The 15,193-nt window shown below is 40.9% G+C and overlaps 1 protein-coding gene across 2 annotated transcripts; it reads right to left on the bottom strand.

Annotated features, from left to right (window-relative positions):
* Nucleotides 1-2,424: 2,424 nt before the first annotated feature.
* On the bottom strand, nucleotides 2,425-14,633 carry zgc:112982 (uncharacterized protein LOC503771 homolog). Of its 2 annotated transcripts, XM_031726887.2 has the most exons (12): nucleotides 14,399-14,633; nucleotides 14,261-14,290; nucleotides 13,513-13,556; nucleotides 11,030-11,680; nucleotides 9,870-10,688; nucleotides 6,773-6,942; nucleotides 6,041-6,161; nucleotides 5,812-5,881; nucleotides 5,572-5,708; nucleotides 4,150-4,216; nucleotides 3,589-3,688; nucleotides 2,425-2,876 (listed from the first exon to the last, which is right to left on the bottom strand). In XM_031726887.2, the coding sequence occupies exons 3-12, from the start codon at nucleotides 13,545-13,547 to the stop codon at nucleotides 2,863-2,865; spliced, it is 2,184 nt and encodes a 727-aa protein (XP_031582747.2). In that variant the 5' UTR covers nucleotides 13,548-13,556; nucleotides 14,261-14,290; nucleotides 14,399-14,633; the 3' UTR covers nucleotides 2,425-2,862. The 2 variants fall into 2 exon arrangements, with proteins under 2 accessions (XP_031582747.2, XP_031582740.2); XM_031726880.2 differs by lacking the exon at nucleotides 14,261-14,290.
* Nucleotides 14,634-15,193: the final 560 nt, after the last annotated feature.

Below are 15,193 nucleotides of genomic sequence, written 5' to 3'. Positions count from 1 at the left end.
CCACCAGGCGGACCTGCGGGGGCCCCCAAAGGAGAGCTGCCAGCCTCCTCGCAGTGCTGTGGATTACTCCTGGTTTTAACAACCAGGAGGATGAAAGCTAATTAAAGTTATGTTAAGCTACAAGAAAACTGAGATTTTTAATGAGATTCTGGAAGAAGCTGCTGCTGAGCTTAATCGGTCTACGTTCACCTGCTGTGAAACTCACACTGTCCACAAGGAAATGCAGAATTTATCTGGGTGTTTGAAGAGGACACATTTGCAGAAAGGAAAACAATTTGATTACTTCTTCATATTTTTCTAAATGTTGTGTGTTTGTCACTGACATCGAATGGCAGAGACAGAATTTACAAAGGAGCTTTTAAACAGTATAATGCCACAAAATCTGGATTCATGGAAAGAAGCTTTCCTGTGGCACTCTCAGGTGGAGTGATTACCTGTAATACAACGTTTTCATCATTGCTTCTAAGCTTTCTGATATCCTGAGTTCATAATCACGTGGTTCTCTGCTTAAAGGTGCCCAAAGAACATCTCCCCTTTAAAGCATGAACCATGAAATAATTGCCACACAATTGTTTTTGGAATTTATTGACTAAAACTTGTGTATTTATTTATTTAATTTTTCAGGGGGGAAGAATCCCACCGATGATGTAGAAAACTCCCAAAATCTCATTAGATACAATACACTGAGCGCTGAGGCGTTAAACCCACTGAAGAACTTTTTTACCTTAAAAAACTTTTTTTTTTTATTTAACCAGCAACAGGAAAAACTGAGCCATGTGAACCGGTGGTGATTGGTGAATGATCTGGTGACCTCTTTCGCTTCTCTGTGCCTTTTTACCAGCAGCTCTCGAGCGTTTCTGTCTGAGCTCCTCACAGACCCCCTCCCGCTGCACACGTAAAGCGAGTGCTCTAAAAAGATCCGTTTGGAGACAGATTATCTCTTCGCTGAAGCTGCTGCCTGAACTGTGACGCTGCCATGACGTTTGCTCACAGCAAAACTAAGCCGCACAGTTTGTTGTGGCGCCGGAGCTCGGAGTCATGTGATATGTGACTGTTTATCCTATATGCTGTAGATATGTGTATATACAGTTAGAAGTAGTTGTCAACGCAGAAGAGCATTGAGCAGGTTTTACTTTAACGTCACTAAATGTTTCAGTGCTAAAACCTCAGCTCTACTTTTTTATGTATTCTCACATTGTTTGAAATAAATAACTTATTATATACTTATATATAAGACCAGATGTATTTGCTTTGACTTTGTCTTTTTGAGCCTGTAAATGAAATTATGTCTGCGTAACCACGGCAACTTCCACACCAAACTGCCCCCAAGTTAAAGTTGCTGCAGAGCGTAAACCTGAATTAAAGAACATTTTTTAAATGTTTTTTCCAATAAATCAAACTTCTTGAAGAACAAGCTCTTCTTTGAATGTTTGTTTTTGTTCTTGTGATAATGTTGAGATCCAGACACTGGGGAGGCGGATCCATGACTGCCAGCGCTCTGTGTTTAGGATCACTCTAAAAAATGAAGACTTTACCAATCAGATGCTTTCCAGATGGTCTCGCAGGGTGGATCAAAATCTGACAGGTAGTTTTCTGCATTCATAATTCCATCAATTCTGACGTGATCACCAACGCTGCTGGCTGAAACTGAGCCACAAACACGACCTTCACAGTGTTTCACAGACGGCTGCAGCTCCTGACCTCCAAACATACTGCCGGTGATTTAAAGTTTTAAATTTGGACTCATCACTCAGAGCTTTGCTGGATTTTTCCTACATTTAAAGGACATGACTGTAGACACTTTATCTGCTTTAAAGGTTTGTTCTGTTTTTGTTCTTTGGCCTCCACTTGTCCAATTTCCTTATTTATTTTGTTTGAGTTTGAAACTAGCAGCTGTTTGTCAATCGATCTTTGGCTGCTTAAAAAAAAAAAAAAAAAAAAAAAAAAAAAAAAAAACATTCAAGAAAAAAAAAATCCAATCAAATGACATGTTTTAGTTACAGGCTGCTAGAAGCAAAGTGCACAAAGATATAATTTAAAATTAGTTCTTTGCTAAGCTGTCTGTTACATGTCTACACCACACTGACACATTTTGTCATTATTCCTGTTTGCCGATTTTGCTAAACCTCGTTTTTCATGGATGCCAGAACATGTGGGAAGAGAAAGAACTGATTTTATTTGGACCATTTTCTTCTAACCCTCAGTGTCTTTGACTGGGAGCTGAGAAGAGTTTGTACCTAACTGTGGTTAATGATGTCACACTGGCTGAGCACACAGGTTCGCTTAAAGCACAGTTTAACTCGTTTTTCCTCCTCAACAAGTTTGAATGCTTTCAAAAACCTCCAACGACTCCAATGTGTTTTTTCTGCGTACGGGTTCCCTGAGGAAAAAAATGTAACTTTTAAAATCGAGCAACAGACACGATTTAAAAACAAACGTTTTATTTGTTCAGCACCTTTCAGCGAGCAGCGTGAACTGTGTACACAGAACAAAACCTGTGACCAAAACGCATAAATGCTCATTACAAACAAACTTTCAGGGACGGGTAAAAACAAGCCTGTTTGTGAGGAAACTCTCAGACTTTCACCAAAAACACGAAGACATTTTGAAATGGTTTCAAATCAAATTATGAGGGAGGAAGAAGAAGCAGAGAAGGAGCAAAATAACAGGTGCAAACAGAGACCAGCGCTGCACGAATCAGCATTTCACATTTTTCTACTTCATCTCTCAGTCTGCTGCATCCGTCACAAAAACACCGCCACAGCAGGAACCTGGTCACATCCGACATGTCACCATGGACGCAGGTCGGCCCGAGAACGGCTGGTTTTATAAATGTGAACGGAAACCACTCGAGGAGCCCGATCACCAGTTTGGACCTGTGGAGGCGGGGACAGAAAGAGATGAGGTCAGACAAAAAAAGGAAAGAAACTCCAGGCTAACAGGGGGGTGAAGAATAAAAAAACCAAGGATTTAACTGGTCGAACTGGAAAGAGATGAGGCGAGAAGACTGGATTGGACGAGATCCAGGAAGCTGATCTGTGTGGGCGGGTGAGGAAACCACCTTTGACTAAAATGTGTCAGCGGGGTAAAGTTCAGAGGGAATATTCCACTAACCGAGCACCTCAGACAGGCAGGGAGAAGGGGAGGAGCTTAAGGTCCGTTACACAATGGGGACAAAGCCGACTAAATGTGTCAGAGCGAGCCTCTGATAGCAGCGAGCCGCGGCTGTGATGTCTGCCTTTCAGCAGCTTTACAACCAGCTCCAGGTGGAGGCAGTCAGAATAAAGACTGAGAGGTGGGGTTAAAGAGGGAGGAGCATCTGTTGGTGACAGCAATGAGCACCAATGCTGTATGGAAGGAAAAAGGTGATCTTTTTAAAAGAAAACCTTTTTCTCTTATATGTTTTTAACATGAGAGCTGATGAGTGGTTTTGGTTAAAAACAACAATATTTATTCGACCATCAGTGCCAGACGACCTTAAACCTTGAAAATATGAGCAGTGAGGAGGATCAGACTCCTCAGCTCCTCGGTCACACCTCCTCAGGGACTTTTATTTTTAATTCCTTTTTAACATCTTGTTAAATTTACCTGCAGAGCTGTTGTGGAAGTTCTGTTTCCGAAAGCCGAAGCGATTGTTCCTTTGTTGGGCGCCTGCGTTCAGCCTGTTCAGAGCTCCTCTCCTCGGTCCCTGTGGAGCAGAAAAAGACCGAAGTCACTGGGTGTGTCTCAGTTCAGTCCTTCAAGGGACGATAAATTAAACATTTATAGCTTCTGAATTTTCTTTTTACTCATACAAAACAAACAAAGTGGTGCCAATCTATTAAAAGAACAATATTTGTCTCTTGTATACACAATACCTCCATATATACACTGTAAAAATTGTCTTTGAGATGAAGATTTGAAATGATATGAAACAGAAATACATGCACCCTGAATCTTCACTGAACCTTAGTATTTGAAACGGATACATTTCACTGCTTTAAGTTTTTAATTGAACATCTCAGCTAATCATGTTTTTACAGAGCTGTGGCCTCCCAGCCTCAGATACTTAACATGGCAAAAACATCCCAGTAAAAATAAAAAAAATTAAAAAAATAACACATCACTAAGCCAGGTGAGACTCGCTGTAACCCGGCTCTTAATGCTCACCGTGCTTCCATCTCGCCTCCTGTGGTCCATATGAGACATCTTATTGTTGTATCGCATATCTGAATCACTGTAATCACAATAACAAAAACATGTTAAAACTATTTAATCAGTTAGGGACAAGAATAAAATAAACTTTACTTCAGTTTTTTAAAACTGAAGGATCGCGTGCTTGACTGTACTTAAGTGTCCTAAAGACATTAAAGCCTGGATGGCCCTCAACCTTTAAAATTACGATAGAAACACTGAGGTGTTGGTGTTTGGCGTTAACCACTCAGACCGCCTCAGTCGATTTGCGTTCCTTGGCCCGGGACATCAGGCCGACTATCACAAAGCTTTTTAAATCTCTTCCTCCACATCTTCTCTTTGGCTGTTGACACCTTGTGACGTGTTTTTTTTTATTGTATTCTATGTGTTTTTATGTCTTTACTCCTCTGTACAGCACTTTGGCCCATGGCAGTTGTTTTAAAGTGCAGCTGGTAAAGTATGACAGTTATATTAATACAACAGCGAGTCAAATGTCAATGTGCAGAAAACATCTGGAGGCAAACAAACATCTTTTTAATACATGCATCGACTCTTCTGTCAGACACCAGGTGCAGCCTGCTGAAGGTGGAGCTATCCATTATGAGCCCAACTGAGTCACTGATGAAAACCACAACAAAGAATAAAAGCCCTACTGCAGGTCAGGTCACATGACATGACCACAGGTAAAACACCACAAATCAGCTTAATAAACAAAGTCTGGCTCACTGGGAGCTCACTTCCTGTTTGACTTCTTCACGTGTTTTCTTTGTCTCAATCTGTTAGTGACAAACTGAGCTCATTTTATTTTGAAGAGTTCTTTGAGTGAGTCCAAAAGGCATTCAACTCCAAGCTAAACAAATCCATTTTACTGTCTTTGTTAAAACGGGACCATTTTTATGCTCCTACAGGCTACAACAGCAACGTTGTAATATAATTATGCAAATAAAAATTAAAAACCAAGTTGGGAGTGTAAACAACAGACCTGTGCAGTGGGCTGCAGAGTGACATCAGAGCTACTGGTGAAGCTTGGACGATGTTTTTACATTTCCTTATGAAATATTGATTCGTGGAGCTCAGATCCACAGAAATGTTTACAGACTTCACTCACATTTGTTTATTTTTGGTTTTTTGGCATAGTTTGGGTTTTTTTTCCCCCCATAAGCAGACTGTACTCTGGAGGATCAGATTGGAGACAGATTATCTCTTCCTGCTCTGGAGGGTCCATGTAACAAGGATTACCTCCTACCTCCTTGCACCTAATCTAAGAAAGATTGCCCCTTCTGATAATTGTTATATTATATTGAGCAGAATATTATATTATATTCTGCCAAAAACAGCATCTACATCTGGCAGAAACATTACCAAGTGCTTGATAAGAAGACTTAAGTTAAAACCCACCTGCATGCACCCAGGGGGCGCTGTGACATAGTGCTCCCAGCTATTGTAACTTTAACCCCTTCCAGTTTCTCCTGTCGCCGCCTTTCCAGGTCGTGCCTCAGGTCACCTGGACCTCGCACTGGCTGCAGCCTCACACCCTGAGGTCAATTTACCAAAAGGATTAAGAATCAGTCATAGCCAGAGCTCGCCGATAGCCTCTAGTATCGAGTGCATTTCTTTTTTATTTATTTATTTTTTTACCTGTGTTGGTCTCGAGGAGAACAGAGGCTCGTCGTCACTGAGCAGCGAGGCCATATCCAAACTGAAACCTCTGCAGACGAGACAAGAAGCAGAAACCCAAGAGAAAAGATTTTACAGTCATTTTTAAGGAGTCTGTAAAACAAAATGAAGATATTTCTTATAATTTATGGAACATTTTCACCATCACTTTACATTGGCAGATAAAACTAACTTTATGCCCACCACCTACCGGTTTGACTCCAATCCCTCGTCCGGCGTCAGCTCCTCCATCTCTTCTTCAGAAAAGCCGCCTTCTTGTGGAGCTGAGAAGCGCTCATTCAGGGTGATCCCATCCCCTCTGAAATACTGCTCTGCAAATGCAGACAACACACACTTAAAACACACCAATTGTACGACTATTTCTACTTCTTAGCTCACTTTTCTTCTCTATGATTACATGCACATCAGTGCTGCTTGATGCCTTCTCGAAGCTCTCTCTGGTATATTTAATGACATATTTTATCCTTTTATTGTAATTTTACTCTGTCCAAAAGAACAACAGAATCCCGTTACTCTTATTTTGAAAGTTTAGTTGCTTCTAACCAGCAAGTCCTGCTCATGTCTAAGAATTTAAAGTAAGCTTCCAGTGGAGTCGCATTTCATCCCAGAGTCAGACTGGTTCTGCTCTGGAGATCTGATGTGAGCTGGACGGTTTACTTTAACCAGACCCTGCACCACACACAGAACTGTTTCGTGTACTGGTAGCCTAACCTGGCTGACGCTGCAGAGAACTGCAAAGACAACCTGTGGGCACCTAAGACTGTGTAGCCTCCAATTAGTTTTAGGAGGAAGACAAGGAGTGCAATAACCTCACCTACCAAAATTTATTGCCACAAACACTGTGCCACACATTCTTGGACCTAGTTTTTGTTGTTTTGTCAGAAAATATCAGCAGGCCCTGTGTACAACATGCAGTACTAACCTTTGACAAGGTGCACGAGTGTGATAATCTCCTGGGCAAACGTCCCAGTGTGCATGGCGGTCTCCTGATATGTGCCGGAGTGCTCCAGCATGGGCAGGAAGTCCAGACGCTGGCGACCAACATGGACCAGATCTAAAGAGAGCTGCCTGTCTGAAGAATAACACAGCGGGCTGCAGGACGAGGAAGAAAAGAGGGAGATTGATACCAGCATAATGAATAAACACACGATAAATGATCCTTGTGGCCGGGGAATTGGTGTTTGTTTAGCATGGCTTAATTCACTGAAAATTAGCTTTAACAATGCCATTTTAATATTTATTTTCTACACTATGTTTACATCCTTATTTAATGCAGTTTTTAAAAGATGGATCTTAAATGTACAGTCATTTCTGTACCAATCACACTTAAGTAAAAAAGTCGTTACCTTACCCAGTAAACTTACCTTTAACAAGTCCCACAAATCACAATGCTTACAGTAACTACAGCCTTTTATTTGGTTAAATAAAAAGGAAGGTTTTCACCCTTAAACGCACAGAGAATCACACCAATTTTATTCATTTTAATGGATATTTAAAAAGGCTTAAAGGGGAAGCCAGAGAAGCTCAATATACGCTTTTTTTTTTTTTTAAACTGGCAGGTGAGTTAAAGCTTGGGGTGAAAGTTCACACTTCTTTTCTCGTACGAAATCTTCGACTCTTAGTTCATATATCTGATCCACTTGTCTGCTGGATTCTCCAGTCCTGTCACAGTTCAAGAGGAACGATACAGAAATGTCCGATTGTACACAGTCTTTGAATTCATAGCCTCCTCCTGAAGATTACTTCTTTTAGAAGCTTCCTTTTCAAAGCACTGTTGAAGGACAATCCTCATGATTAACCTCTTGGTCAAAGATCTGAATATGATTGAAGGTTTCCAGTTATCCAGATTAGTGGTGTTTCTGTTTATGGAGTCCATTTTTCCTTTCAACAGTAGTGATTATTGAGGTCTTCTTCTGAAAGAACTGACAAGGCCTCCAATTATCTGCTGTCACTGCTGAAGATTATGTTCGTGGATTTATTTTCTCCTCTTCTTAAACAGAGGACACTTTCACTTCGGTTTTCTTCTGAATAGATCCTCCTTTTTGTTCGCTGCTTTGAAATGCTCCAGCTCCTAATTTATTCAGGTTTATAGCTTCATCGCCATCTTTTCAAAAGGTTAATAAGGGTACATTTTCCCAGTTATCTTCCGTGATGATGATGATGATGATGATGATGATGATGATGATGAATCCTTTATTTTAGCTGGTTCATGATATTCACGTTATCAGTCTCCTCCTCAAAAAGCCTGTAATTTATGATTAGGCCGTGAAGTTGAACTATTTTCATGATCCATCCATCAGATTCCAATGGCTGGGTGTACAAAACAGGGACTTGATTGTGCCTGCCTTTACCTGGACAATTCCTTGCATCTGGATCCCGGGCACGCTTTCCAATAAGATTGTGCTTATACAAACATGAATTGGCCAAAACTCACTCACAGCATGCACTTTCTGAGCAGGACTCAATTCACTGTCTCTCCTTCTTCCAATAACTGATTGGTGCACACAGGTTTGTCATTGATTTCTAAATGTCATCTCTGGTATGTGGCCCGAACAGTAGCTGCCGAGTCTTCTCATCTTCCTGCGAAATGTCTCATTTTATGGCTTCCCAACATTTTCTCCATGGCAGAGCCTTCAGATCATCATCATCTTCTTTTGCTTGCTGTAGTGAACCTCCTCTCTGGCATTCAGGCAACAAGGTGTGTGGTTGATCACAGCGCATATCATGCGCAGCGTTTCCATGTTTATTTTTAGTAGTACCATCCGTTACTGCCAGCTTTGCTCAACTTCCCTTTCAAAACAAGAGAAGGAACAGATATTTCCTCTTCCAGTAGCAACAGCATTAGTCCAGACATCACTGACTGTGTCCTTAAATGCACGCACGAGGCAAATTCTAATTTCAATGAGGATCGTTTTCCATTTCCAAGCAGCTCCAAAAGAAAGCAGAAGCAAAAACTCCCCTTTATGTTATCAGCACACCAAAGACACCATATTACCAAGTGATGACAGGCAGTGAGAGATGGTGTTTGGAGGGTGCACGTCACTCTTTTTTGATTTTAGAAAACGTGGTTCAATGTAGGTTTCAGTAGCAATTTCTTCTTCAGACTTTATAGTCTGACTGCGTCTGAGATCCTCCTGAAAAACATGTTTGATTGCCAGCGCCCACAGGAGTTGCATCTGCTGATCGAATCCTGTCAGTATTGTCTTGTATCCCACATTGAGCTTTCAGTCCATCAATCAGTAAAAACCAACAATGTTGCAGATTTAAGGCAAATATGCCTCTCAAAGCACTTTCAAGTCAAACATCATCCAGAGTTGTGGGTAGAAATTGCACCTTTCCATCCTCAACGGGGATAAATTAGGATTCAGTCATCTTCATTACCAAATAACAGGTCCTTTGGTTCATCTACACAATTTAACTTGACCTGTTAAAAAAAGAAACCAAGTGCAAAATGGCTTCCTTTATTTGTGCGACTGGAACTTGAATTCAATGAAACAACAAGTTTCTTCCAAATTTTCTTCCAGGTGAATTCTGCAAAGCACAAATGAAGACTCCACATCAGCACCACGCTTCCTAAAAGAAAGGCCATATTCAGTTGGAGACTGACATCATCATGAAGTTGGAACTTCCTTTTGTTTTCCTTGAGGTGTCCTGCAGTCCACAAGTATTCATGAGCGTGACTTCCACTTTAAATCAACATGGATTCCTTGGAGAAACTTCTACGAAGCATCCCAGTCGTATGAGGTAACGGCAAATATGATTTGGCAGATCCCTTTAATTCCCCATAAGGGAACACATTTCCAGTACTGGTTCTGAATCTCCCAGTTTTCAGACCAATTTCATCCAAAATCAATTTTAATATCAGATGACATGAAATTGTTTGTGCTTTTTCCAATCCCAGTCTTCAAATTCCATGTGGCAGCTTTCTAGTTTTTTTTTTCTTTCTTCACAAGATCATGAAAAGAAAGTGTGAACTTTCACCCCTCACCCTTGAGAACATCATTAAAAAAATACTCTACCTGTTCTGGTTTATGGGCCGACTCATGTCCACCTTGATGGTTAGCGTTTCCTCTGTTAAAACTGTCACATTATTGGCTTTCTGATTGCTCCATCCCTGCTGCCTCAAACGGGGCATTTTAGGGTCCAAATCCCTCCCTGGGGGCCGTTCCAGACTTCTAGGCCTGTCCTGTTCCCACTGTTGAAGTTTGTCTTTTTCTGCCCAGTTGGGCTCATCTTCAGTGTCGTCGTCATAATCTTCCCTAAAGGGTTGGTACCCTTGTCTCTGCTCCTCGTGAGGAAGATCTTGGTATCCCTGGGAGGCCTGCTGTAAGCGTGGGTGATTTCTTGGTTGCCCTGGCCGTCCACTTTGATTTGGGTTGTACCGCCTTCTTGCTGGTTGAGTGGCACCTCTCCCCCTGTGATTCACGGGGCCACCTTGAACACCATATCTTGCCGCATTTGACCTGTCCTGAAGCACAGGGCTTCTCCTAGTTTCATAATAGTTTAATTCCCCCGAATTATCTTGATAACGGTGTTCTTGTGGATCTTCCTGATCATTCAACCTGGTTCCCGTCTTCCTAAAAAGCTCCTCAGAGGAGCCACCTGGACGGGGCTTCCTCTGTCGATCAAACTCAGGCTTGAGATCCCTGTGGTCATCAAACCTTTCCCACCGTGGCAGCTTTCTATTGTCTCGGATGCCATGATCGTGTTCAATGACAAGTGGCCCCGAGTATCGACCATCTCCGTGGGGGAGGTTCCCCCGAGTGTCTTCACCAAACTCATGTCTGGTTGCTTCCATTGAGTAACCCTGTTCCCCAAAGTCCTTCTCATTCCTGGACCTGTGGTGGCATAAGAGGAGGTGGTTCAACATCTTCACTTTTAAATTCAGACTGGAAATAATCAAACCTAAATGAATCAATATGTAATCATTAATGTATTATCACTGGTAACACAAATAATGAAAAGAGGTCAAAATAAGACAAAAAGAACTTTACATTTCTCAGAAAGAAGGTAAGAAACTATAAGCCATGCAATATTTAACACTAGAGTAGTGTATTAGTGAAATTAAGGCATGAAGATGAACAGTGAGGAAATTTGCGCTACGGAAAATTAGAAGATAGGAATCTTCTACGTTCTTCATTTCCCGATAGTGCTGCAAAGCATTTTGCTTAAAATTTACCCAGGATGATTGACGTCATCCATTTCTCTTCTTTGTCTTTTAAAAGGGAGGCCCCTCTCATGATGTGGGTTTTCCCTCTGTCTGCCTCTATTAGGACCTTGAGTGAATCTCCTTCCTCTTTCCCCATCTCCTCCAACTCTTTGGTCGTCAGACCTCAAACTGGGACTGAGGTCTCTGAACCTCCACCGATCCCTGACCTGCTCCTCTCTCTTCCAGCCCATCCCCGAATCCCTCTGGTCTGAATGAGACCTCGGTGTCGGTGGCAACCTTTCCCTCGTGAACCTCGGAGGCGACCGACTCCTGTTTTCAAAATTCTGGAATTCCTCTCTAAACCCTTCTCTTCTCCTATCTCCATCAAATCCTCCATCTCTCACTGGGGAAAACCTCCATTCTTCATAGCGTACATCATGACGGGGTGATAACCTCCTGTGGTGAAAGTCCTCCCGATCTTTGTAAGGCTGACGTTCAAATCGATGGTCATCTGTGAATGGAGGGGATCTCCTCTGCCCTTCTGGATACATGTCTTCACTGAAGTTCTCCCTGATTTCTTCAGAACCTTTCTGAAAGCGTTCCCTCCTGTCCATAGAAATCCCATCCAGATCTCCACTTGGTCTGTGTGGATCAAAGCCAGGTTCCTCCAATGGCAACCTCCTGAAAAAGTAAACATAGAAAAAAAAACAACTATCATTTTAGAAACAGATAGCACCGGAATTAATACATCAGCATCTAGAAAATAATTTTAAATCAATTTTTGGGAAGCATAACTTCACTTGGAAGTACAATCTAGAACACTAGCAAGATCTTGTAAGAAAATAAGCAAATAGGTATATTCAAAACAATGAGGACTGCAATTACCAGTTTTAAAAAATCTGATTCATTTCTAAAAATGCAATGACGTAATGAAAAACAACAATATACCCATAAAAATTACAAGAACAGTAACTTAAAATCAATAAAATTAGTAGAAATTGAACACTTGTGAGTTTAGTTTACGCGATGGTTTTAGCGTCGTTGTTACTAAAGACAACGCATCAAAACAGGCGCTTGTCTGTCCGTAGTGTGGTTATATTTGTTACGGCCCTGGCCATAATGTGTTTTGGTGGCTGTTTCTTGTTCTGTCTGTGTCTTTAAGTCTCTGTGGCTCTTTGTGTGGCTCTTTTCAAAATCCCTCACCAGCAGTTGTCCCGGGGCAGCCACTGACAGCAGCAGCAGACCTGACCCTGGCTTCCAAAACCTGTGACATTTGTGCTTGTGACTCTTGCGACTTTCTGAGTTCTGTATATAGTGTGTACATTAGTTTTCATTGTAAATAGCACATTGTAAATAGCACTGGAACAGAAGGGGTGAGCTGCCTTATTGTTTTTCCTTGCACTGTTTTCTCCTGTTTATTTCAGTTAGGGAGTTAGATGTAGCGTTTGTCTTTTGTTTGGTGTTTGTTTCACATAGGGTTTTAGATAGCACCTCCTCCTGACTTAGCTTGTTTTGTTTGTTATTTTGGCCTTTGTTCACCCCGGAGCTTCATTTTCAGTGTAAACAAATAAACCACCATTCACTAAGAAATCGTTTTTCCCCTGTGTATGGTTTTGGGGACCAGGGCGGGGTCAATCTTTTTAACTCTTATGTTACGTTCCTGTACCCCTAGACTGGGGTGTAACAATATTAAATATAAGAGAAAGAGAGAACTTTAAGAAATTAATATAGCCACTACAGTGACCATCAAAATGATGAAAAAATATTGCCGTAAACAGTTTATAACAGTTTATAACCTATAGGATAGGTTAACTGGATAATCGAAATTGTCACTAGGTGTGAATATGTGAGTGTGAATGGTTGTCTGTCCCTGTGTGTTGGCCCTGTGACAGACTGGCGACCTGTCCAGGGTGTACCCCGCCTCTCGCCCTATGACAGCTGGGATAGGCTCCAGCGCCCCCCGCGACCCTGAAAAGGATAAGCGGAAGCGAATGGATGGATGGACAGTTTATTTTGCAACACCACGAAACAAACAATAGCGTAAAATGAAACGACAGACGTTTTTATATCGTCATCCGATATATATCGTTATATCGAACAGCCCTAGTGCTTTGCAATGTTCCTGTGAACAGAGCATTGCAGTCAAGTGGAAAAAAAGTACAGGCCAGATTTCCATCGACCTTATGGAACAGAAACCTCCAAACTTTTTCAATACTTTTAGATGATAGAAAACAGAACAACAGCATAGTTAGAGCTGACTTTGGAAAATAAGGTGAACAACTGAAATTTCCAGACTCTCAGCTTCAGCACCAGTGATCGCATCAGTTTGTCTCGGTGTACACAGGGGTGGAGACAGGTAAACATAACTGTGCTGACAAGTTAAACAGCAGTGGTCCTAAAAATGACCTCCTGGGAACACCAGACGATATAAAATATTCCCCAAGTAACCAAACACTACAGTCACACGCTAGAATGGATGTATAATAAAAGTACAGTTAGTGCAGCATATTTACCTGTAATGTGGTGATCGAGACCGTGGTATTGACATTTTGTCAACCTTAAAGGAAAGAACAGCATTTTATTACAACATCAAGAGTGCCGGGAAAACACCCAATTTTACAGTCAACTCTACAGCAGGTGCTCAAGAGGACAAAACTCAGCCTTTCAACTAGTGCATTCGTTTCTGCAAGAAAGCTTGAACAGGGCTTAAACTTCACTGCAGGCATGATTTAAAAAAGTTCAAAGACATGTGGATATTAAAATAATGGACAAATACGGTTACAACAACCTAATAAGGTTCAGCAAAAACATCGCACTGGTGTACAACAACTGGACAGAGGTGGGCCGACACCTGACACTTTCCACCACAGTATGTATACTCTGGCTTGCATATCTGTATATTAGAAACACGATTTTAAAATAGTTTGTAACTCAGGAAACACTAGTTCAGCAAAATAGATTTTAAAAAGTTATTAAAAGTCTCCCCTGCTACCACAGCTATATAAAAATAACAATCTTTTAACATTACTCTGCATAAGCTAAACAAGCTAAAGTTAACATTAGTAGCGCTCCCATCTTAAATATTATAATCATGCATTAACTACTTCCATCAAATATAAAGTTAACCAGTATCCAGTGCGTTAATCGATTACTCATCCAAACCATCTGTAATGTAGGTTTTCAGACTGGATAAATGGCTGCAGGTCTCACATCACACCAACCTGAATATTTTCTACAAACTAAGACATTTAATTAACTCACTGAGCACTAGGAACATCAGGGTCAGCGGTGCTTTAAGGGGCATCAAAAACAGCCGTTATCTTGCATGTCATCACACATGTTTCCTAAACTAAACAAGGATAAATCCGGTTAGCAGCTAATGCTACGCAGTTCTCTTACCTTTGACCGCGACGCGCGACAGGCCAACCAACGACTAACAACGCTAGCTAAAACAAGGATAAACGCACCAAAATACGACCAAATAACAGATTACAAAGCGAGATTATAATCCTGTCTGTCGTTAAATTTAACTAAACGCCAGCTGCGTGCTACTCTTTTCGTTAAACACTGTAAATAAAGAGACTGTGTGGACATTTGCTCCCATAGATCCGCCAAAAAAACCTGAGATCAACACTTCCGCCAACTGCCTTTCAAAATAAGACGGTTTAAAGCATCTTAAAAATATGTGCTAAATATCTTTGGTGAAAACTTTTTTACCATATTTACGATAGAGTTACTTTATTTATTCATTTTAGCTCGAATATTTTATTATTGTAATTAAAAATCAAATTAAAGTGAAGAAATAATCAATAATAGTTTAAATAAGTCATTTCTTGTAGTTTAGGAAAATAAAACAAAATATCAAAAGACTAAAGAAATAATAGCTTTGTTGAAATTAATATTTTTGTTATGTTATGTAATTTTGTATTAAAATGTATACTTATTTTACTTTATTGCATTTATTTTGATAAACATGGACACAACTGTTTATCACTGTTTACAACAGTCTGCAAATGTATGTGAAGGGATGATACCGGCTGCTGGACGTTCCTTCTTTAATCTGTGTTTTAGTGGTGGCAGATTCTCAAACACAAACGTACTCAGAGAGCGCAACTCCCTCCGAAGGGCAAGGGCTATACTAAAACATTGATGTTCTATGATGTTTTTAATACAATACGATGGCATTATTGTGAT

Source organism: Oreochromis aureus, linkage group 9 (assembly GCF_013358895.1).
Source record: "Oreochromis aureus strain Israel breed Guangdong linkage group 9, ZZ_aureus, whole genome shotgun sequence".
NCBI lineage: Eukaryota > Metazoa > Chordata > Actinopteri > Cichliformes > Cichlidae > Oreochromis > Oreochromis aureus.
Note: the sequence above shows the minus strand (reverse complement) of the source record. Positions and strands in the feature narration are given on the sequence as shown.

Coding starts and splice junctions, on each gene's coding strand:
- zgc:112982 (XM_031726887.2), bottom strand. CDS start 13,547: ATGTCAATACCACGGTCTCGATCACCACATTACAG. Junction 5,709..5,811: donor TCTCCTCGAGACCAACACAG/GTAAAAAAATAA, acceptor AATTGACCTCAG/GGTGTGAGGCTGCAGCCAGT. Junction 4,217..5,571: donor CGCCCCCTGGGTGCATGCAG/GTGGGTTTTAAC, acceptor TTGTGATTACAG/TGATTCAGATATGCGATACA.